The 25,771-nt window shown below is 39.2% G+C and overlaps 1 protein-coding gene across 4 annotated transcripts in view; it reads left to right on the top strand.

The window, feature by feature from the left end:
* Positions 1-25,771, top strand: part of sema5a (sema domain, seven thrombospondin repeats (type 1 and type 1-like), transmembrane domain (TM) and short cytoplasmic domain, (semaphorin) 5A) — a 127,480-nt gene that overhangs the window by 93,454 nt on the left and 8,255 nt on the right. For 3 of the 4 annotated variants that reach the window (XM_040127506.1, XM_040127507.1, XM_040127509.1), the window contains 4 exons: positions 517-742; positions 21,646-21,855; positions 24,023-24,193; positions 24,444-24,599. In XM_040127506.1, coding sequence (XP_039983440.1) covers positions 517-742; positions 21,646-21,855; positions 24,023-24,193; positions 24,444-24,599 — 763 coding nt within the window. The remainder of the gene's footprint in view (positions 1-516; positions 743-21,645; positions 21,856-24,022; positions 24,194-24,443; positions 24,600-25,771) is intronic. The other variant, XM_040127508.1, reaches the window with a different exon arrangement.

The following is a 25,771-nucleotide window of genomic DNA, read 5'->3' as shown; positions in this document are numbered from 1 at the left end:
ATGCTTAGGTTAGATTTATTCAAGCTAACATTAGCTCAACATGAGGGTGAAGGATTAAAACTTGGTTGTGAGTGGCCATTGTGCCCAGTGCCAGAACACACATACAGTACGCTCTCATGCGCACCCCGAATGACAGGTACACAGAGAGGGCTGGTAAAGAAACTGACAGGGCTGGTAAAATCTTTATGGATTTTTTGACGGCCCACCAGGATTTGTATGCCCAATTGCCAGTCCTACTATGTCACAGGGGAAGGGGAGGGAGTAGGAGGGACCAAAGAGTGCATTTCTTGTTTCTTATCATAGGGATTAACTTTCTGTTAATATGCGGGCCCCTATTTGTTTTGAGTATGAATTCCACAGTTGGCCAGTTCTTACACATTGCCCCATTAATGATTTATAATTATCTCTTCCTATGCTAGACTTGACAAATACAGCTGCCTACACATGTGCTTGTAATGAAGTAGACCAGAAGCTATACAATAATGCTCTGAAATGTTTCTGTCTCTGTGCCTGTAGGAGTACCAGTCGTGCAACACCCTGCCCTGTCCCGACCTGAAGAAGACCACACCCTGGACTCCCTGGACACCCGTCAACATCTCTGACAACGGCGGGCACTACGAGCAGCGTTTCCGCTACACTTGCAAAGCCCGCATCCCAGACCCCAGCCTGCTAGAAGTTGGCAGACAGAGGATTGAGATGCGCTACTGTTCCAGTGATGGATCCACCGGCTGCTCCACTGATGGTGAGTGCAGAGTGGAAGAGACACATGGTCTCTTTCCAGCTATCACAGCCTATGGATGTTTCTGTTATCTCACTCCAACTGGCTTTGCAGGCTAGTTACTGGACTCCTCACCTCAAAATATTACTTCTTTCTGTGTGTCTGTTGTTTATTAGATTTTTTCTTCTTGCCTTGTCAAACTTTCCTTCTCTCTGTCCTGCAAAAGTTAAAGGGGCACTATCTTAATCAGCTCTCATGTTTATGGACCCATCCTCCTCCACTTTATCAGTGGATCATAGCATCAGACATGTTAATGAACTTCCAATCCACAAAGCAGTTTACAACTAATTTTAGTTCCTCGATGCTATCTTTCACACCCATACACACCAAGACACAAGCACACACAGAAGCATGCACAAAGTTCAATTATAGTCTTGCAAATGAGCACAAGCACACACTCTTTTTCCATTATCCCATATTCCCTTTTGCCTGTGTTGGTTCACCACACAGTCTCAGTCAGCCACACCCCTGGTGAATTAAATGCTATAAACGTCTGTACAAACAGGCTGCTAATTGACAAGTTGTTTATGTTGTCAAGTGGAAGGATCCATATTAGAGGGGAAACAGCTGGGGTGGCACCACACCACAACAAACAGGCTTCATTTACAATGCATTAGTTAATGTTTGTATATGAAGTAGTTCACTGCCTCAGAGGGAGATCAGGTTTTTTGTAAAGCTTTAGAGTTAGCAACTGGCTAAACTGCAGCGGCCCTCCATCACTTTGAGTTAATCTATGTCTCTGGTGGTCTGTGGCTACACCACTCACGTTCCAGATGCTGCAGTAATCACAGAGGTTAGCTGTAATGTACTCTACCAGTGGGGATTTCTCTCTTTTGATCTCTCTCCACTTCCTCATTTCTGATTATTAATTTCTGTCTTTCCTTCGGTGCTGTCGCTGGTACAAGTTGTTCTCTTCACACTTTGAAGCTGATGCTTAAATGTTCCTGGAGGGTTTTAAATGAGCTCTTGTAGGCACAGAGAAAACCCGACTGCAGACTAAAAAAGCCTTAAGAGGGTGACAGCCACACATCCAAGACATTAGCAAACGAAAGCTTGAGCTTTAATAGGTCTGTCTTGTTTCTGATTAGCAGGAGGAAGTAACAGACACAGTTTGTTTCATTAGAGGTTGTCACCAGAAGCCTGACATCAGATTAGCTTCAGTGTTCATTACAACAGTTGAAAAGCGAAGGCTGGGGTTTCAGTAGTCATTTTTGGCAACAAAAATTACTGTTTACATCTGTGTTTTAGGATGTAAGCAGCCTATAGGCTACAGCAGGCAGATGGTGATGTATGAGTAGCACAGTACAAGCTTTAAATCCATTCAGCAATCAGTGTATAGACATGGGTGTAGTTTTCTCGAATCAGCTGTCAGGAAAAAATGGGAAGCACTGTTAGCTAAGCTTATTAAGGTGTAAATTATGTGCCAGCAGTGCAGTAGGTTACAGTTAGACACTTTTTTGGAGGTTATAATTTGCCTGTTAAGAGAGAAAGACTTTATTATACACTAAGTGCCAAAGATTATCAACATCAGCACTTTGGCATGATGTTATTCCATTTAATATTCCACTTGTATTGGCATTGTATCTAGATAAGTAGTTAACATGACCGCAGGCGATGTTGCTAGTCTATATTCAATCAAAGCACAGCCTTGTGAACAAAACTGAATGATTTTATAAAAAATGAAAAACATATTTTTCCATTCACTTTTTGTATATGTTAAGTGAAACTAATTTCTTTTCAATATCAGAACTGGTTTATTCAAAGATGTAGTTTTTCTTTTCACCAAAAGCTCAACAGTGTTTATTTGATGTAGAATGTGAAACAATTCCTTCATCCTCAAAGAAAAGATGTGTACACTCGAGTTGTAGTGTACAGTTTGAATGAACACATGACCTAGTGAGGTGTATGTGTGCCTCTGTGTGCTACTCTTCTCTTGTCCCATGTTGGGTGTGCATCTCCAGACTTCAATATGATTAAATTCTCGGAGGAGTTTTAGGCATAACTGTTGAAAAAGAGGATTGACGCCAATGATCCACTTCTTCCTTTCAACCAGTATCAAACTTGCCATCCAGCTGGAGAGAATTGGTGTGTGTATTTGTTGGTGTGTGTGAGGGCAGGTTGATATGCATCTTTGCCAGTTTTGTTGGTGGAGGGATATCTGCATCTATTTGTGTGTGTGTGCATGCATCTAGGTGTGTGTTTATATAACATTTTTCCATATGTCCTCCTCCCACCGTCTGCCTCTCATAGATGCAAGGGGAGTCTGAGCCCCAGGGACAGCAGATAACTTTTCTTAAAGCAAAAGGCCATCGCGGTATAATTATCACCACATTGGTGGTGTGTATTGATGTCCACAACCGGGGTAAAGGAGACCCCTCTGAGATGATGACCGACAAAAGGAATGGTGTGTCAGAAGATTTACTATTTGCATCAGGCGGCTTAGTATTGATTAGAGCTCCGTGCAAAACCTGAGCTTTTCCTACAAGAGCCACAATAAAAGAGGATGCTATATGAATAATTTTGGGGAAGTTACCCGAAAAACTGAATCAGCTACTGACAGTTACAATTGCATATAAAAGACTGAAGAAGTAATTTATATTAATATGCTAATCACTCAAAAGTGAACGTAATTAGTACATTATTTGTTACTTTACTTTACTCAACCCTGCTCCATCAAATGCACCTTTAAACAGCTCCAAATCCTCAACACCACATGTCACATTTTCTGTATCTAATATGCATATAAAACAAGACAATGTGGTTGGAGCTAGCCAGGAAGTATTTACTCACCCTCAACAGCTTATGTTAGCATAGCCCCAGTGATTGACCACATGAGCACTCCAGAGAAGTGCCATCCTCAACTCACAGCTTACCAACTGAATGTAAGCCGAGCTAACATTAGCTAACAGGCAACTAAACAGACACACATAAAAAAGACAACTTTTGAGTTAAAGAGAGATGCATTTCTCTTACTTTGGCAGAAGCTAACCACCTTCTCACACCTCCCACACAGTACAAACTAAGTCTGTCCTCTGAATGCACAAGGAAGAAATTGATCTCAACCCTACTACTACCCTATTACTGGGATTTTTAAATGTACTGTAATTATTTCAAAATTTCAAATTGTAAGCCCTTACTAACTGTAATACTTATCACTGAAAAAAGTCATCACATTATTGTATATGTTTGTATTCATGTGTGCATGCAATTTCATGTCTCAATGAGGTACGACAAATCAGTAAGGCAAAATATGTTTAGAGATTCTGTATGCAAATAAAAAGATGCTCCTTTTAAACAGATTAAGGACCAAACATTTTAGCAATCAGAAAAAGAGGGTTTCAAGTGAGTTTATATTCTCCCTACAGCCAACACTATCTTTGTTTTTGTTTTCTCATTTGAAACCAATGCATGAACTTTGAAAGAATCTTTTGCTGTCTTGCTGTCCCACTGATTTGCTTTCCTTCAACTCAATAGAAAGCCCATCTTGCCATGTTGTCTCAGATCTTCTTCATCTCTCTCTGCTCAGACAGAATGTCACCATGTTAGTAGCTTTGAGCATCAGAGCTAAGAGATATACCTGACATTTGACGATTTGGATTGTATGCAGATGCAGTGCATGTTATTCACACACACCTGGAAGTCTCATCTATGAGAAACACATATGGAGAATTACTCTCCCATCAATAGACAGAGTAAATAGATGTTTGAGATATGCTAGTGACTTTCCCAACCTGTCCCCAGCTTCTGTCTTCCTTTGTGTTTCAGTATCTCGCATATTAAGATGGCTATCTGTCTTTATTATGAGAGATAAATTATGAATATATGATTTAACCAAGCATTTAGAATGAGCTTTTATATAACATACTGACTTGTTTCATTTCAGTGATCATGACTTAATGATAGCAATGAGTTAATTACTTAAGATCTGTAAAGACCTCTCTTGTCATGTATGCCCAGTGATTGGTTGTGTAGCTGCTGTAGCCATTTTTCCTTTTTATCATAATTCACATGCCTGAATGAAAAACAAAACATTTGATCATTTGCATAACTGTCTTCACAGCCATGTTTTTTTAAACATCCATGAAGTAAAATCCTACAGACAATTTATAAATCATGGCCTATTCTTTTTCTACCCATAATGTGACTCTTATCTTCACTTAATAAAACAGTATCTCATCATATAATATTTATACCTTAATACAAAATTAATATTACAAACTGGTTTACACGAGGCAGTTGTTGTTTGCATATTCTCCATCCTGCACACTGTCCTATTCATTTTATGTCTTTCTCTATAGAGTACAGTGCACAGTGTAGCAGTGTAGGAGAGCAGATGCTCAGTGTCACAACTAGTCTTTGATTTCCAACAGAAGCTTCCCAATTCTAGCCATTGACCAACATTTTCTTGTTTGAAATGACAACTGTCATCAGATTTAATCAACCAGTTTTCTAGTAGCTAATTAGTAGTTAGCTAATTAAGCCAATCACGTTTCCAGCTAACTCATGATAAAACAAGAATCTTGTAAAATGGGTCTTAAATATAGACCTATATACGGAAAACAATAACCCAGTTTGGCTGCTAGCTTACACACTACTTAGAATTTTAAAACAATATGTTTAAGTTTCAAAATTACAAGAGAAAAGGTATTTAGCACTATCTGATGTGTTTGGGTAACGTTATGCTATCTTGAGTAATGTTGGCTCTGGTTTTAAATGAAGATAGTGTCACTAATTTTAGCCTAAATTCTGAAAGCATCCATGACCTGCTACCATGCAGTGAAAAATACTGTATAGTGGATAGGCTAGCCATGAATTGGACTTTTTTTTTTAATTCGTTCTTTGATGTAACCTATATGCCCAGAAACTACTGAACATTAGTTACTCAATGATGTGTTTCTTAGACTTGGAATTAATGTTCATTAAACAGAAAGGAATCTAGTTGCCAGATATGATAAATTTTAAAATTTTTCCTTAAAACAGTTTAATCCAGTTCTTGCACTTTTGCTCTTGTGTTGTGAGTTTTGGAAAGGCTAAAACAAATACATCAACTTCCAAACTATTTATATGCTGAGTATCACTCTTACTACAGACCCATGCACAGTTTTAGCTTGTGGAGAAATTGAAAGCTTGACACGCCTGCTTTGTGTACTTACAGTTGCTAAGTGTAGTGATGCATATTTACACCAGTATAAATTGGTGTGTCTTCCTCTCACTTTAATAAATCTGGGCAGGGCGATTTACTACATACCTATCCAAAAATATCTGCAGATACATATCAATAATACTATATTATGACACTATAATTATGTTAGGTTTGTGTTCTTGTTAAATTGAGTTTATAGGTTTGACTGTAATTACCAAAGAACATACATTTTTTTTTGGTAATTTGGACTACATTGTTTGAATATGATGAAGTCAGTCGGTTTTTGTTTATGTTGAACAGCACAGGGACATACTGTATTGCTAATCCTATCCTGCCCTTTTGAAAAAACCAGCATAGACCAGTTTAAGATGGTTTCTGGTTTTAACTAGTCTTAGCTGGTGTTAGGTTGGTTTAGTTGGTTTCCCGGACTGGAAAAGTTGGTCAGGCTGGTCTTGCTCGTTTTTCAGTATAGCTAGCTAGCTTGGTATGACTGGTCACTCAGTCAGGCCTAAGTGAAAATTTCTGTTAGCATGCTAAAACACTGTATAAATAACATTTACTTGTTTGCATAGAATATTTATTGATCATTTTTGCTCCAAACTTTAATTTTTTAGAATGCTTACTCAAGCTTTCATAATATATACTGTATATTGACCAATACAAGTGACAAACAAGTCACAGAAGTATCCTTAATGTGAATAACTACTGCCATGTTTTAATCTCACTCATATGAGTTTGGTAAATCACACTCAAACACTTTCTCAACACATTCTATGACAGGACACTTGTGGTAGAATCCCGTTACTGCAATCAGCTGCATTTGTGATCTATCACCTTGTCTGACACAGGTAATGTAAAGCAGACATCTCTTGACATCTCTTGTGGGAAGGCAGCTGGAAGTGTGTAAAATGGGATGAAAAGCAAGGCAAGTTCACTTTCTCCATCTACATCATAAGAGAGAATCTGATGCAGTTCTCCCCTAGATCCATCAGCCAATCTGACACACCAGTTATTGTGTCTCTTTGCTCGATTGTAATTACAGCTAGTGAAAACAAGACCTTGGTGAATCATTCTCTTGTGTGAGAGGAATTCATTTGGAGGCTGTATGCCTGCTGCACAAAAGCCTGGTGCTCTGCCTGTGTAAGAAGTTTCACTTGTCCAATTTTGAACCTTTGAGTACTCAGTCATCTGACTACAAACACAACAAACACGGTCACTCACTCTGTGTTTGGATATGAAATATGGAGTGGACCTGTGGAGCAAAAATCTACCCACAATCTGCTTAATAACATCCTTTTTGCCATGCACCAACTTGGCCTTGGAATCAACACAGCAACAGACAACCAAAACTTTGCTGATGACAACTTTCCCATCATTTCTCAATGACTCTCCCTTGGTGGCAAGCACTTCTGCTTGATCTACAAAAAGCTTAAGAAAAACTCACATCAGAGGGTCTGTTGATCCAAACCACAACCCAGCCTACATTACGTCTTTGAACCTACTGTTTGGTGGCACCTTTATAAGGTGAAGTTAAAATAGGCCTGATGGCAAATTTTGATGACTTGTAAAGAGGCGAACCATCTGAATGGAACGTATATGAAAGGTTGTTAGGATCTGATAAAATTTCCTCTGGTGCGGACAGTACTTTGTACAGGTTATAAATATCTGATATAATGTTTTCTGCTTTGACTGGTCTGTCCACCCTGTAGCACAACTTGCTCTGTAGTTCTGGAGTTTGAAGAATGCCCTGAATCTGGGGAGCTACTGGGACACTGATAAAGAAGCTCCCATTGTTCAGGGTGTTTGGGTCAACTGGTGAACTACACCCTAAACACCCTGAACAATAAACACTTTGTGACACTGTTCTCTAGCACGTCATTTTGACTTCCCAAATTGGCTTTACAGGCCTTACAGTAAAAATAAAACTTGACTTTGTCAATGTTATTTTGAAACACTTTGTTAAAGACATACTTTGACCCAAGTACAACACCTTGCACAAATAAATAATTGATAAGTTTTAGCATATCATCAAGCGCAGTTATTTGATGCCTTGCCTTGCCTCAGCCATTGATGTTGTACCTGTGGCCATCAGAGTTGTGCCCTTATCCATGTTTACTCCAGTCCCATTTGGATCATTTGAATGGTCCAAGTTGCTGTCTTCTGGTGACTCTGAATCTTCTTCTGAAGACACGCTCTCTTGCAATGTGTCTACATCAGTGTCTGATGGAGTCAAAGCCTAGGAAGAACAGTGACATATTAAGCTCTATTTTGACAACTTTCACAACATCTTTATACAACAAGGTTCATTTGTGTTTCTTCTTTAAACATGGATCCACCATGTTGACTATCTACTCACTTTGCAACTATTTTTGAAGGTGGTGGTTTAAAGGATAAAGGTGACGATTTTCTATATTTTTCTTTTGTCAAAAAATCTTATGTGCAAAACCAAACAATGAATTGATCCAACTTACAAATTTTGTATGTGTATCCAAAGCCTGATATATTGTATCTTATTCCTCTGTGCTGTAGACCTCTATCGATTAAAAACACGTTAGTGAGGTACACTGCTGCACTGGGTAACATGTTCCTTTGCCAAGAAGGCAACAACTTTTTAGAAAGAACTTCAGAGACAAGTAACTGATAAAATTGGAACCCTCAGGAGAGCAGTTCCTTGTACATCATTTGCCACTGCGCATGTGCAGGAACGTGGTTCCATTTAGAGCTAAGCTAGCTTTTTGTGCTAAATATCACAGCCCTGAATTTATGCTATATTGTAAATTGTGAATAATTTCAGTATTTTACATTTTTCAGTTGATATACAGATGGGTGACACATTGAAGGAGAAGCCTACACGAACTGTGTTAATAAGGTACTGTTCCTTCATGAGCCTCCAGAACAGATTCAGTGCTCCTTGTCATAGATTCTCCTGCTCCTGGTAGAAAAACTGAATCAGAAGCTCTGTCGCAAACTCTTTGGTATTGTAAAGTAAGTTCCTATTATACTGGCAGATAACTGCAGAGTGAAAATACTCAAACTGTAAAACGAGACAAGCATAACTTGACCTTCTTGGTGACCTTCCAGGTGGCATTTATCGCTCACATGTCACAATCATTTCAGTGTGGACTGGTTATGATCAAAACATTTCATTCTGAAAATGTGCCTCATTTGCAAGATGCCGTCTTTCTTGTCCAGGTACATCTTTTTTTACTTCAGCCGCAGGCAACTGAATAAACATAGCAAGAACGAGGGTGGCATTAATTTGAGAGTGCATACTTCGATCACAATTTGCAGACTCTCAGTTCAGCTCCAGCTATAATTTCTTGCGAATAACTATACAGGTCCTCCTCCTTTTCAAAAGATTCACATTAGTGGAGCCATGTGGATCTCATACAACGCAATGAAACGCAATGAGAGTATAAAACTCTATCAGGAGTTTCTGTCCTTCATTTGCAGTGGCATTCTTCTCGTGCAGCAATTCCTCATCCGAAGATGCCTGATTCTTTTAAAGAAATATGATATAAGTTTAAACGATTTAAGTTCAGATACAATCTAAATTAATTCAAAACATTTACCTCAGTTGCATGTTGAAATCTCTCATTGTCACTTTCATCTCTATCATGTATCAAATTATCTGGGGCATGTCATCCTCGTCAAAGACATGACATCCACATTACGCATGGCAAACTGATCACAGACTTTCTAATTAAAGAGCATACCAATATATTTACTGGTAAATATAACAACCCAAGAAAGACATTAGTTGCAGGACCATAATATTATGAAATAATATACATATCTAAATTACAGGCTTCTGAGAGTAGATCTTGGTATTTCTTAGCTACCGCAAGGCTCCAGGTATTCTTTGTACATTAGTTTTGGCATCTTAACAGTAAAATAATGTTTCATGAACATGATGATAATTTTTGAGATCCTTCTAATATACATGTAGGCTGCTAATTGAAGGCCAGTGTAAAGTGGCACCCAAATTGTGGTGTCTCTCATCCCCTGCATCATGAAGTGTTCACTGATTGGATACATTAAATGTCGGTAATAACACTAGTAATAACACCATTAAAAGCAACATATCCCAGATCAAGACATGTCAAGATCTGATCGACAAAAATCACGCAAAATGATGTCTGAAGACAGGGTAATGCCTCACGTCCAAGGTGGCCTACACAGGCAGAAATCAGGACGCAACATGGGATTTCGGAAAGCATCAGTCAGGTATGTATTGTCAATGCATTAAGTGTTATAATTTTAGTTTTGTATTTTGATATTATATATTTATTTAATCAAGTTTACTCTCCGTAAACCCATGCCTATTATGCCATTTTAAAAATATTAACATGTAATGCAATAACAGCAATGAGAAGTAATGTCAATGTCCACTGTTCATATGAACACAGGTTTGTGATGAATCTCATTTTAAGTGTTCTTCATAATTAAGACATTTCAAACTCATTAAGAAGAGACCTTGTATTTTAGAACAATAATAAGAGAATTGAAACAATAATGATCATTTGTTGTCAGATGACAGCTCTCAGAGTGCACAGGTAGTCCATCTTTGTGCCTTCCAAGCAGCATTACAGCCCTGAATGCAGGCAAACCGCAGCCATGAGGCAAACCGCTCTGACCAGAAGATTCCAGAGCTGTGCCTCATGCGGAAAAAAGACAGGCAATGTGAGGAGACGGCCAAATGGCATGAAACAAAACCAAGATAGTCAGGATGTTTGCCTATGTAAGATACACGGACAGCTTCATTTATGAACATTTTTGATCTGAAAACATACCAGAGAGACATTTTTTTTTTTATCCCATTCTTTGGGAAGATGATTACTTTAAAGGCCAGGCTCTCCTAGTGAAAGTATGTATGTGACACAATTAATATCATTTGCTTAGCTAGCAACTAACTAGCTGAACAAGCTAACGTTATCTTACAATGTAATTTTTTATGCTAGCCATTAATCAGATTTTACGTAATTTAGATAGCTATAAAGTTAACATAGACGCTCAACATTAACTACATTACATTACATTACACTTTTTACAGAAACCCAAGAGGAGATTGAGGAGTAAACTGATAATCCTCCAAAAAGGATAAGAGTGCCCAAGATCCATCTGGAAGATGATGTTACAGTGGATAAAAGTGAAGGGACATCCAGAGGAAAGGCAGTAAGTTTTATTTATAGGGCCATTGATGCTCTGAAGTGCTCTAAAACTGGATGCCTGGACACCTTGACCCCCTGCTGTGTGCAGCTACTGTGTGTTGCGCCTGACATCACTTTATTTGGCGATCACATGCAGAGAGGGGAAGGTTAAGCTGTTTTCGGGCGGGGGATTTTTTCCAAATTTGTAATATTTTCACTTCTAATCAGTGGCTGGCACCTGCTTGAAACAGACATGTAGACTAGTTTAAACCTACATAGCAATTGCCATTGATAAAGAATTTCTTTATACTTGCGATCAGAAATAGCATTTAGTGAACTAGCTTTTGCATTAAGGAGTGCAGTCCATATCTTTTCCTTCAAGGGAAAGTATTTGCAGTGTTTTGTATTTCTTAACAGATTACCTTAAATAACTAAAAAATGGAAATTTACAGAGCCTCATAAAGAAGATCAATCTGTATAGAAAAGAAACAAACAGCAAATTAATAAGGAATTAACTACAAATTAAATTAATATGAAATTACCGTCACTCCTTTGAGAGTAATACCTCTTGATTCTGAATTTGTAGCTTTTAGTCAGCCATTGGTCTTTATGTTATTATGGTTTGAAATTCAACTTGGAGGGCGTTGAAATCCTGCTGGAGATAATTACTCAATCATTAATTCATCACTGGGAACAACATTTTGATTTTTCTGGTCAAAGTTACACTAATGTCATGGGGTAGCCAGATGTGCTGTCATTGCTACAGACTTTTTAGTCCTTTTAATAATAGTTATCCAATGTAATATTAATTAATACTGTTACTGAACTTTTTATGCTAACCCTTCTTTGTGCTTCATATCCACATTCTGTGGAGAAAGAATTAGTGATGTTTTGACACTGTGAGCCAGCCATTGCACCTCTGACACCAACAGCAATCAAAAACCCCACTGCAGACAGGGAGCCACTTCTGCTGATACATTGCCTAAGACTTTTGGAAAAAAAGGATGGGGAAGGTACGTATTATTTCCATAGGTTTTTAAGCGTTTTGTTTTTGATTGCTCAATCCCAAATTGGTGGCCAAACCAGTACTGTGCATGTGAGCACTCATGTGTTAGTCCTTAGGCATTGCATAAAAACTCTCTCCACAAAATTTGTGACCGGTTGAAGGGTTATTGGACTAGCAGACAAACATTGGGTGAACCAGATAGAGGCAATAACATAACCTTGGATTGATTGATGAAATAACTAAAAATGCATTGATGCTCTATTGAGTTTGTGTTCACCGATTTGACCACAATGGGACAGAAAGACTCCAAAACATTATTAACATTATTTTAATATAATCTTAGTTTAATTATTGCTAACATGTTAACAATAAACACCTTACAGATACAGAACTATATTATCATTTGTTAGGGGTCACCTTTCTGCTCACCTAACAAATGTAAGTCTAATATTAGCTGTATTTAAGCTCTCAATTCATCTATAAAACTTTTGAAAAAAGTTCCAGTACATAAAGCCCTCAATTCATTAATATATTTCTTCATTTCAAGCTTTGGTTACTGATTAATTTGTTGTGTTCAAAGGTATTTAGCTGAGATTAATTACTCAGAAATAGTGTGTAAATATATAAATTTTTTGCATTTGAGAAGACATCTGGCTGTGAGAGGAGGTGTGGAGAAAAATCCTATACACAACAAAGGACTCACACATTGTAAAAGAGTTGGCTGTAGCCATATGCTATTCGGTAGAGTTGCGTGGAAGATGCGTGTCTGGGAAGGAATGCCCAACAAAAAATAAAAAGCTAAAAAATGAAAACAAAGCCTCCCTTTACACCATACACAATTTAAACCCTCAAAGGTATGCCGCACATCTTCCTATACTGAATGCCATCTTGAACTAACAAATTCAAAACTGCATTAAAAAACATTCAAGGCAGACAGATGATGCTGACGAATTTTTTGAACACCTGTGACTTTGCAGACTGTGTTGTTTTTTATCCAATCACAGTGAGTGTTTGGAACATTAAATTTTAGTTTTCCACATCACAAGTGCAGAAATTAAAGTAATCATAAAACAATGCTAATTGTTAATCTGTTTTTCCCCTCTCTTTTCAAGAGTGCTTCAGTGGATGGTTGAAGGCACAAATGAAGAAGAAGACAGACAGGGAGAATATTGAGTAGCTGGTGGGATGCTACATTTTGCAAAAAATTCAAGACCTGGTGAAAAAGGAAAAAAAAAAACTGTAAGGAAACAGTTTGAAAAAATTGAGTTATGGACAGTTTTGTTACAAATAGTGTTTTTGGAAAAAATTTAATTCTGATATTAACTCAACCTTCATGTCAAAGTTTTTACCTAATGTTAATTTAGAGTGCAATAAATTATTTTTCAGCTTCAAATTTTTGGTATGTGTGTAGTAGTTTCTGTAGACAATAATTTGTATACCATTGTAGTACCTTTTTGGTAAGGTATGCACCTGATCTGAACTGACTCACATTTTTTTAAAATGCTTGTGATACAAACATTTTTTACCTTACTAGTGTATACACTCTTCTACTTACAGACAACTAATAATTGTTTCTCATGCTTTCATTGGCTGATATTTCTTATATTTAAAAGTATAGGAAGGTTGCCTTGCACGTATCAAATAAGTCTCTGTTCTCCTTTAATTATTTTTTCTGGATTTATTTTGTATGTAAGGAAAGAAACCTGATTTGATTTGTCAAAACAACGTATGACAGGACACATTAATTGGGCGTGTGCGTCATTATCATTATCTAGGATCAGTTTAACCATCAAGCTATTCCAGCTAAAGTGTACTCAAGACCATACCAGTCTGACTATCTAACAACAGTGAACAGCAAGACCACTGTGACCACCCATGTCCAGCTATATGACCAGTTTAACCAGCAATCCTGACCGGATAAAGTGTCCAAAACCCCTGTAAAACAAACCAGCCCAGCCTTGTCAGTCTAAAAAATTTTTCAGCAGGCTGGGCACTACCTGTTCTTCTTCCTCTCTCATCTCCATCACCTTCTCTTGCTCTTTTTCTCTCAGTCTGCTCATCTTGTTCCGTATCTCTTCTCTTCCGAAAGCTGAGCTTTGATTAATGCAGTCTTTTCACAGATTTTCATCTTTTTCAGTGAAGAAAGTAAACACCAGGCCAATTGATATTTTTGTGGAAATGTTACGAGCCTCTGCTAGGATAATCTTGCAATTAAAATAAAAATATATAGGTCTAATCTCATTTTAATATGTATTTCAATCCTTTACACAAACTAAATTGAAAGAAAAATATTTCAACTTTCGTTGAAAGTTTATCAGTCTGACATTGGATGGATGGAATTAATGTTAGCTAGTTAATTCACTTAAGTGAAAATAATTAGATGGCAACATGATGGATGGCCACTGTTGATGATGATGTCTGGGGCTGAATGGCATTGAACTACAAGCAGTCTGCTAGTAAAATTCTCTAGTTCCCTGTATCACGCTTCGGCTGATTCAGCTGCCTTTCCGCTTTCCGCTTTGTTGACATCATCAAAGAACCACCATGTTGAGTAAAGACACAATATGGCAAACATGACACAAAGTAACATTATGTTATGCCACCATGGGAAGAGTGCATTTTGTAGATCATTCACTCCACCCACCCACACACACATAAGCAATGACACTGGTGATCAGATGACGAAACATACAATATCTTTGGAGCACTAAAGTAGAGGTATTTTTAGTCAGTTATTTCACGACTTTTATTATATACACCAAAGAAAAAATACTGAGGTCCTGACCTCGGTGACCTCTAAGGTGGCCATGGCCTGAAAGACAAACATGGGGAACAAATGACTTGGCCCCTGATGTTCCATAATCCACAAGCTCCACAGCTCACACAACAACAAATATGAAGTGAACAAGTGAAAACTAATTTAGAATGATTACACCAATAATACGCTGAAAATAATAATAAAAATAAGATGTTACCAGAATGTACTTAAGAGTATCAAAAGTAAAAGTAGGCTTCTCATAATGCAATAGTGCCCTCTATGACTGTTAACCATTGTAGTTGGTCGAGTTGGCGCAACCTCTAACTATTTTATAAACTGTTGCGGTGCAGTCTGTAGCAGTGCATCTTAATTTCTTCTGCATGTAAAGTGTTAATCTGTGAAGAAATAGTATCTGAAGCTGTCAAGAAGTACGATAAGAAGTATAATATTTACCTCTTGATTATTGTGAAGCAGAGGTATAAAGATGGCCAAATTGTAACCAACAGGGTAAAGTACAAGTACCTTTAAGTTATACTTAGGCACAGTACTTCATTGACATGGTTACTTTCCAACTTACATTAAATTACCTTTAAATTAAACAAGTTATGTTGTTAAGAATAGCCAGGGATAGTCGGGGGAGGGGGGTTAGATCCTTTGAAGCTACAGTATAGTCACCTACCCGGACACCACTACAGCACTGCTAAGCTATGACTGGAAAATCATTTTTTGGGGTACTGGTTTTAAGAACTGTCAATTATTAATCAGCCTGCTGTAGCCGGAATATAGATGGAGTTCACCCTCCTGCCTCCTGCTGCCCATCTATCATTAGTCAGCCTCAAACAAAAAACTGCTATTAGTCACTCCCTCTGGTGCCATAGGCAAGTCCACTGCACCAATAGAACATTTCATTGATTTTTTTTCAAAGCCACGTGTCAGCAAAACAGATATGTCTGCCTGATTTAAGCAATATCTCTACATAATGCGTAGGAGTTAAAAGTTCAGCAACACTAGTTTTATGATTCAGCACTAGCAATATGGAGCTTAAAAAGTTTTTTAAATTAGGCATTCATCCCAGTTTTTTTCCATTTGCAACTCTCAAAGACAAAAAGCAAACACACCAAGAGAAAATAAAGTACTGGGAAGATGAAGACATTTCTGTAGAAGGTTGTGCATTTGTAATTTTTACTGGCTTGTGTCGGTGACTTATGGCCTAATTTTTTCCCAGGGAGAAACGGTGGCATGTCAGTAGCCTGATGGGTTTCACTTCAGCTGATCTGGTATCAAGGCCAGGGCCTTCTTGTGGGCTACAGATTAGTTTCCCCTGCACAGATGTCAAGAGCAGATACTGAGTAGACACAGGACAGTGCTGAGGAATTCCTATGAGGGATGAAAGCCATTCCAGTATCATTATTGTCCTTCTGTTTTTATGCCTTGCTTTCTCTCCCTACAGTCAGCATCAAGAAAGAAGCAGAACTAGTTGAGTTAACAATTGAACAGAGTTTATTTAATTTATATACTAGGTGTCTAGTCTCTGTGGTGTCTGTTTCTATAGGACACAGTTACAAAATAATAAATGTATATGCAAATTTGATGGCCAAATAATCCTGAATTATTTTGGCCATCTAAATTTTGGGGTTATTCACATTTTTACATCAAGAGATTGACATGTATTTCATTTTGGTAAATCAAGGTTAGGGCACAAAGGCACTTCTTATTAACTTTTGAACTAGGAGAACTTCATGATCACACATTATATATTTCAGGAAGAAGAGGTCAGCTGGAAAGGTAATGCATAGCAATATTTATTGAGATAGAAAAGGGCTTTGGTGATTAGATTATATTACTGTGAAGAATGTTTATAAAATAAACATCCATGAAGTTAGAAGATAAGACGTGATTCCCCTGGAGTCAAGACGATGGTGGAGGTGGAGTAAAGCCAGCAGGTGGAAAATGGAGGCTCTCAGTTGAAACTCTAAAAAAAACTGAAGATCATAGTGATGGGGAGGAGGTGGCAGGTTGTGTAATCGTAAGTCTGAAAGATAGACTCACTGACTTAGAATGATGCAAAAGAAAATATTTTCCTTGTTGAACTTCCACCAAATCTTAATTAATAGTGGGTACATGTGAGTTGCCACATGAATGTGGTTTCGTTTTATAAAACCACACTCTATTACTACATAATAAATTGTAATATAATTCAATAAATTGAATACATGAAATTTTGTGAATTTTTTTCAATCCTGATGAACACCACTTGGAGAACACCACATTAGAAGACACCTTGATAGTGTCTCCTAATCAGGTATCAACACTAACGATTACAACCAAGGAAACTTTCTGGTCATACACGTTCTGACTTAGTGATGAGCTTGTCTTCGCCTCTCCTCTGACAATGGTTCACTTTCCGCTTTGTTGCTTTTACTTGACCAGCAGACTGGAGAGCTGTGCTGTAGTACTTCAAATTACCAGGGAGAGGGAAAGGGCTGTTTCTTTGATGGAAGCAGGTTTCCTTGGGTAGAAAAAAAACAATCCTGTTTGTACTGTTTGTTGGCAATTTCAGGTTGTTGGAGTTGGCTTATTCTTTTAAAAGCGACTACAATTTTGCCAAATTTGCACTTGAAGCCCACCACTAGAGCCAGCAGAACCAGCTGATTTTTTGTGTTTCCTTCGGTTGTATTGGCAAGAGGGATAAATGGGGAGAATCTGGTCTTAAAGTTTATATTTGCTTTTTCTGCTGCATTCACTTTAACAAAAGCCAACAAAAAACTGGTCAGGAAAGCTTACATTCAAGTGTACCAATGTCAAGTTGAACATCAGTCAATTCAAACTGAGGAATAGTTCTTAGAATAATAAAAGTACCTGAAAAAGTTATTTGGTTTAATAAATTACTTAAAGCACCAACGTTTTGTGTATTTAAAAACCTTAACATCAAACTGCATGTAATTTATATTGTTCCAAAAATCTTTCTAAACCATACCATAATTTTCCACCAACCAGCCGTTGGTTTCAGTTCATTTTCACCACAGTATAAAAAGATTCAGTTGGTTAATTTTCTTGTCAAAATAATATAGTTGCAGTTTGGAGCAGTTTCAAGACTTTCCTTGTCAAAAGAGACTAAGGAACCCAAATGCAAGATGCAGCAACACAGAGTCACAAAGAACCAGGAAGTTTATTCAAAAGATGGAAAGAGGAGTGGAGCTTTGGGCTAGGGAGGTATGGAGAAAGGGCTGTGAGCTGGAGAAGTGCAGGAAGGAGGCTGCAAAGGGCAGAGGCTGTGATGTCCAGGGAGAGAATGGAGGTACTGGCTGAAGGCAGGGGGCTGAGTGGACTGTGGGTCAGGAGTGTGCCAGTGGAGGTAGCAGGCAGAGTCTTTGGGGGTAGCGAGTCGCAGAGTGAAGAGTGTGGCTTGGTCTGGATATGGCGTGGAGGAGGCCGAATGGTTGAAACTGAAAAGCATATCATGCAATGATGAGTCTTGTTGTGAAAAATTAAACTAAAAGATAAACAATAAGCAAACATGGATATTGTGAAAACAGTAACAGGAGTTTGGTTGTTTGTTACTTTGAAAGGTTGCTGTTTGGCAGCTGACTCTGAAATGTTGCCAGTGATGAAAACAATATGTGATTTGAAGTTAATGGTGTAGAAATGCAACTGTAAAGTGGAGTTTAAGCTACTAGGAATCAATTTTATCCTTTAACCAGTGAACTCCACTAAGTAAACAAATATAGCATTAGGTCTAATGTTGTGCTTCCAGTCCAATAAATCTCTCTGTAATCAAACCTGTAAATGGGGAACGACGGTATTTCAGCAGAAGACACCACTTCGCCTAAGTGAATTCAAGATCAGACCATAACATTCAGTAACTTCTTGTACTCATATCAGGTTAGCATGTACAGGCGGGCGACAAATTAAAGGAAAAACCTGAAAAATGAGTGGAGAAACAGTGAAGAAAAACTGTATATCCTTGTTCTTGGCTATTTGTGGGTCTGTGTTTCTGTCCATGTACATGTACTGATTCCTCATGCTCTGCGGGGATGGGGTTTTAATTGCACCCTTACAAACTATACTTTGCTCTTCCAGAGAGCATCTCTCTGGAGGGTTTCTGGGTTGACCATCACTTGGCAGAACCCAGGACAGCTCAGGGAATACTGTTGTACTACTGTAAGCAACCAGAACCCCTCAATTTGTGGTTTTATAAGGCATGACGTACAGTATGCAAAAACAGGCATGTCAGATACAAATTTGGAGAGTATGTACAAATACGTGCACATTCAAAGAAATTGGTTCCTCCAAAGGGAGGCAAGTAAAGGAGAAGGAGGAGGGAGGAAGAGTAATGGGGAGTAATCGTGAAGTTGAGGATCTAGGACAGGCTGGCAAAAGCACTTCTCCACTTTTTTCTCTCTGTGTGGTCCAGTGTTACTCATGTGTCAATACAACTTTTTTCACACACAACAGTGCATCTCGTTTCACTGCTGAAGGTTAGCAATTTTTCAACCTCTACATCTCTCCTGCCTGTATGTCTTAATTATTTAATCTCCGGTGTGCAGATGGCATCTCATCTCTCTGCCCTCTGTCTCTCTCTTTTTTACTTTCTCTCTTCTCACTACTTTCACTATTTGAGTGCCTTTACAGTTGCCTATACAGTACATTAGATTGCACAGCATTGCATGTCTGTGTGGCCCCACGGAGTCCCCATTCCTCTTTTTCACACACATGCATATGTCTATACTCTCTCTTTCTCTCTCTCTTGCTCTCTCTCTCTGTCACGCACTCACACACTCACACACACACACACACACTCACTCACACACACACACACAAAACTTCTTAAGTTTCTTTAACAGTTTGTTTTGCCTTTGAGCAGGGTGTGAGGTTGAGCAAGGGGAGGGAGGAGGGACCTTTTTCATGTCCTAGTTTCTTTGTAGTGGGGACTATTGGATGTCGCGCTGTGTCCTTCTTAGTTTTGGCTCAGCCTGGATCGTCAGGAGAGCGAGGATTAATTCTCTCCAGCTGTGTGTGGTTCTCATGTGGATCGATAGCTCCAGTAGCTACCTATTTGAGAGGGAGGGTACCTTGCTGTTTGTTTTGGTGACAGGAGGGCAACACCTGTAATGCATTAACAATACCCACAGTACATCAGAGCAGTGTCAGGCCAAAGCTTGAGCAAGCAAAGTGAGCAAATTGCTGTGTGTGTATCGTGGTAATTAGCATAATTGAGTGTAGATGTTTGCATTTGTACATACCGGTATTGGGGTGTGCATGGACATTTGAGCATATGTGTGTGTGTGTATAAGGTTCCTGTAATGTGTGTGTTTATGTCTGCATGTATGAGAAGCATGATTATGAAGTACTCCATTGCCTTCAGAGCAGGAGTCCAGTCTCTTGACCTACAGAGGGCCTGATAAAGAGTACGGGTCACAGTGGCAGGCCTGCCACTGCCTGCTCAGAATCGATAAAGAGTAGGGCCCTCGATGGGCCTATCAGCGTTCATGCCAGTTTGATGCCGGGGTTAGTAAGCCTGTGCACTGCCAAGGTCAGCCGTAGTTATGAACAGATCGATGATTTGCGCTAGGTAAACACACTGTCCTCTCCCTGAGAATACAAAGTAGCCACACCATGATAACTGTCAGCGAAAAGAGCGTGCTGACAAAACAATGAGGCCATGTTGGAGAGAGAGAGAGAGAGGGAGTGAGACAAAAAGCAAGAGAAGGTTAATGTGAAAGATAGAGAGAGAGGAGGAGAAGGATAGAGAGAGGCAGTGAGAAAAATAAATGAGGTAGTGATAATAAAAAGATAAATCAAGAGATTAAAAGGAGAATCAGGAAGAAGAGGAAGATTACTGTGTCATAGTTGGGTGGTGAAGACTCAGGATCCAGATGTACCTCTGCTGTCTGTTTCAACAACACAAAAATACTCTCCCCTCTCTCCTTCAAAGGCAAAGAGCGGAATGAGACAGACTCCAGACTGACGCAAAGCAGAAACAGCATGGACACAAAATGAAGACTTCCACTGTTATCTGAAAAAGTAGATAATAGCCCAGTTTGTTAAACGAGTGAATAATCAGGGAAGTGCTTGGACAGTGACTGTAATTTCATAGGAGGTGGTTATTATTCTCTCAAAGAGATGGGTTCATTCTTTTCATTCAAAAAAGCAAGGTGCTTTCTCTCTCTCTCTCTGCTCATTCTGCTCTTTATCTCTCACCACAAGACAGATTTCCACACCACTGATTAATGCATGCAGTAATTAGAGTTTAATAGAAATTACAGTTTTATATTTCATTAGGAATCCTCTATTCGACTCATTCCAGATGAGAGTACACAGATTAGTCAACTGACAAGCGAGCATGTTCTCATGTTGACAGGACACACTCAGCTCTCACTGAATCCATCATAAAAAAATGACAATAGGTCTGTGAAGAATTAAATGATGAATTACATTTGTGCTGCTGGTTTCTACTGGCGTCAACGGTGGTATCTCTGTATCTATCTTTCTTTCTCTCTATCTATCTATCTATCTATCTATCTATCTATCTATCTATCCATCCATCCATCCATCCATCCTAAGATTGACAGTGCCTATGAGCCGTACACTGTATGCAAATACTGTTCCACCAGTTAATTTTTAATGAAATATCTACAGGTATGACAGGAAGTGACGACAAGTATCATCCATGTTCTTTCAGAAAACAGCAGAGTTTACAGGAAATGTCATCTTAATGTTGAGATACCATTGGCGTGTGATACTGTATTATTGTTCTGTTGTTTTGACAAGAGTGTCATTATTAATCTTGTCTGTTTTTGTACTTAACAGGTGAGGTGCTTCGTCTCGGGAAGATAACAGGCCACACGGTGAACGGTGGCTGGTCATCCTGGAGTTCCTGGTCCCAGTGCAGCCGAGACTGCAGCCGGGGAATCCGTAGCCGTAAGAGGACCTGCAGTAACCCAGAGCCCAGATACGGAGGGCTGACCTGCCTGGGGCCAGCACAGGAGTATCAAGAGTGTAACATCACCCCTTGTCCAGGTGGGAAATGCACACATATACACGATACAAAACAGCTTTAGTTGCAAAGACACACATGCCACACCCAAAGATAAGATCATTCACAAGACCAGGAGTCAACTACTTAACCAGCTCTCTTTTTCACTCACACACAGATAAATACACACTACTCCAAACCATACTCAAGTTATGTTTTTCCTTGATTAAAGGTAAAAGAATTGACAAAATTACTTAACAAATCATCAGGAATCACAAAATAAATCAGTTGCAGATAAGAGGTGTGACAAAGACCCCAATTTACACCAGGAATCAGAAAAGCCCTGCGGCGCTGCAGTATGTAATTACATTGTTTGGTAATTATGCTGCCAGCTATGGGAGGCCTTATTCTGTTGTGAAAAGCCCCGAGACAATGCATTTTCAACACTGCTCTAATGGAAGACAGCAAGAGAAAGCTTTCTAATTAAAAGAATGCTCTGTCTGACAAGGGAAGTAAGCTGTCTAAATGGAAAACCAGTGCTAAGTTTTTGGCATAAAGCACACCAGGTATCGAGCATGGGCGCTAAGCAGACAAGCGGGACGTTGTCTCAGATGAATATTAATCAAGCCGCCTGGAGAAGAGCTTAGGTATCTCTCTAAAAGCCTGGAACTGCACATTGTCTTCAGCACCCGCTATCTGTCTTCATAATTGCTGCCATGCTGTAAGCAAGCGAAAGAGACAAGAGAATGAACGGCTATCAGTACTATTTTTACAGCCTGTTAATTCATTCACTGAAAGTGCACGCCATTCCGCTCCCCAGCAGCTTGAGCGCAGCTGCTAATAGGTTAAGCTGTTATTAAATGTGAGCTCAGATGAAGACTTTGGATAGATCTAAGAGCATCAGATTTGCTTTATCCAGGAGGGCTTTAGCTGCACGGTTGCCACAAGTGTTCCCCTTGATTAAAAGTTCAGTGAATACACTTTGATTTTCCTGCGCATCACTGTGCTAATACATGTAGTACACCCATTCTGGGATGTTGACCGTAATAATACCATAGCTACAGTATGTTGGTGAATAGCTCTGCACTCCTGTCCCTCAAAGGAACTGATTTAGCCAAGCCTGAGTAGCAATGAATACTAATGCATACTCAATTAGCACCCCTCTGAAAGTGAGATATTATTTTGAGGGATGCAGACTATGCCACTAGACCAATTGTAATCCTCCTATGGTAAATCCAGTACTTTTTAAATGCGTTGTAGTACCATGAAGGAGAGAAAATGTGTTATGCCTGCCATCCATCTTGTTTGGAAACAAATTAATCTGTGTTTTTCTTGTGTCTATGCCTGAGATGAGACGATCAGTCACGGAGGGCCAGGAATCGACTTAAGTGTCACTTTGTGATAGAGAAATTATACTGAAATGAGAAAAAGCATCAGCAACTCCAATTACCTGCACAGTGCTGCCAGCCATCCTCATGTCTTTAAAAGTAATTCTCAGGTGGTCCTGAAAAGGGAATATCTCCTCATAATGAAGTGAGGTTTAATCCAGATGATCGGTGAAGGATATTTGTGTTTTGTGATTCATGGCCAAAGATTGCCCCCATCTTATTGTTCTTTTTCCTTCTCTCTTTTCATTTCTCCCGTATCTCCGTCACTCCCTCTGTTCATGTATCTATATATTTTCTTTGAGTACTGATACTGTCATGAATTTTCACATGATTTTAATTGTCAGTTGTTTGCCACTTGGTACAGTACGAAGGGAGGAACAACAACAGCAGATTTCAATGCTTTATTTATCTTTATTAATCAGAGGAGAGACTATTGAGTTCGGCGGGGTCAGGCATTTGTAGTAACAGCTAGATGAAGAACAATGTCTGTCACTTCAAAACACTCTAACACACAAATGCACAATTATTTAAATTGCCTCTCATTTCTGTGTCACGCATCACTGTTTGACTGGGAAGGACTTCTAATCACTCAATGATGTTCCGACAGAAATTGTCTTTTGAAATGACCTGGAACGTAAATCCTAGAAAACATGAAAGCACACATTTTTACGGTATATTCTCCTAGAAACAAGGAGCTATGAAATTTGGTGACTATTTCCTGCTGTCCTACATCAATTACAGAAGTAGAATTGTTTCTACTAACATAATCATGCAGTTTTTTAGCATTAGCATAAACATTTTAACTCTGATATTCTGGGTTCAGTGGATGGCAGCTGGTCATGCTGGTCTTCATGGTCCAAGTGCTCTGTGACATGTGGAGGGGGACACTACATGAGGACGCGAACCTGCAGCAACCCCCCACCAGCTTACGGAGGGGACATCTGCCTGGGCCTGCACACTGAGGAGGCACTGTGCAACACGCAGCCCTGTCCAGGTACACACACACAGCCATATACAAAGACCTCAGTGATAAGCAGCTTAGGGCCACGACTCGGCCACCAATCCATCAAAAGCTTTATTGCTTATTTTATTTAGTCTCTTTCAGCCCCTTGGGAGGACACTCTTGCATTACAAATATGCAGCTTTGGGCACAGACAAATTCATACAGTACACACACGCACATATGGACACACTGGACAGGCTGTAGAGTATGCTGTCAGATGTGCTGTCATTACCATTTCCAGAGAGCTGGTCCAGCTGGTCGGAGTGGTCCCACTGTGACTCCAACGGAGCCCAGCTGCGTGTACGTCACTGTGATGTCCTGTTTCCCACTGGAAACCAGTGCTCTGGAAACAATAGCGAAACCAGGCCATGCTCTCCTGACTCCAATATTATACCAGGTGATCACACACACACTTATATGGTTGCCTGTGTAAGCACACACAAGCTTCTTCCCTTCAGTAATGTCTTGGGCACTCATCCATGACTTAACACACAAGCTTCAATACAAAGACATTCTGCACCAGCCACCACCATATGCCCACTGCAGTAATTTGGTTCATTTTCCAAGAATCCTGTGATAATGAAATACACTGTTGATCCCTTGGAGGGACTCATCTCAGATCAGAGGTCAGGTTCAGCGGCAGGGCAGCACTTTTGGGGATGGTTGGTATTAGTGTCTTGCTCAAGGACTCCTGAGTGCAGCAGGTGATTACACGGGGACATGAACCCAGGTACAACAGTCTACCTACTCAGTCCAACAATCCTGCTGGTGTATAAGTTTCATTATGAGTCTCGGAGTCTTGTCAGGCCATGCAGAAAGTATTTACATGAGCAGTTTTACTTTTTTAAAATGCTGGAGGAAGAAATTGCATATATATGCTGTTTTCTGGTCATTCAAGCATTTTTCTTTTTTCTTTTCTTTTTTCTGGCATCTATGTTTCAATTATGATTTGCCCTTTAATAATGAAACTTTGTTCCTACTGAGATTAGTTTTGAGTTTTTGATTGTTAACTGCAAATTCCAGCAAATTCTTAATTGTCAGCAAGCTTCTCATTTCTAGACAGTGACCTTCGATCTTGCCAGCTGAAATGACAACTGATGCTGGCAGGGCTGGAACAACTGGAAAATCACTCTTTGGGAGAGCGTTTTGCACACAGTCAGATGAACAGTTGTTTAAAAGTACTCTTTTTGAATGACTGAAAGTCGAGAAAGTCCTTCTGAAACCTAAATATACATACAGTATACAGTAAACACACACATACACACACATATAGCTCACACACACCATTAGTATTAATATCTGCTTAGACAGGCATCCCCCTGTTGACAGCCAGTAATGCAAGAAACCCAAGAGCATTGATCTGTGCTACACAGAGATCATTAAAACCTTTAACAAAGGATGTAATGTTTTTCACATTGTATCAATGCAAACACCACAACTGCTGTAAAATGTTTGTATATACTTGGAAAAGATATATATTCATGGATAGAGTCCTGGAGTTTTTAAACTTCAGGAATCATTAATTATGAGAAAGAATAAACATTTGATTGAAACATAAATTTGTAACCT

This window comes from Xiphias gladius, chromosome 5 (assembly GCF_016859285.1).
Source record: "Xiphias gladius isolate SHS-SW01 ecotype Sanya breed wild chromosome 5, ASM1685928v1, whole genome shotgun sequence".
NCBI classification, from domain to species: Eukaryota; Metazoa; Chordata; class Actinopteri; order Istiophoriformes; family Xiphiidae; genus Xiphias; species Xiphias gladius.
The sequence above is the reverse complement of the archived record's forward strand: the minus strand, read 5'-3'. Positions and strand labels throughout refer to the sequence as shown.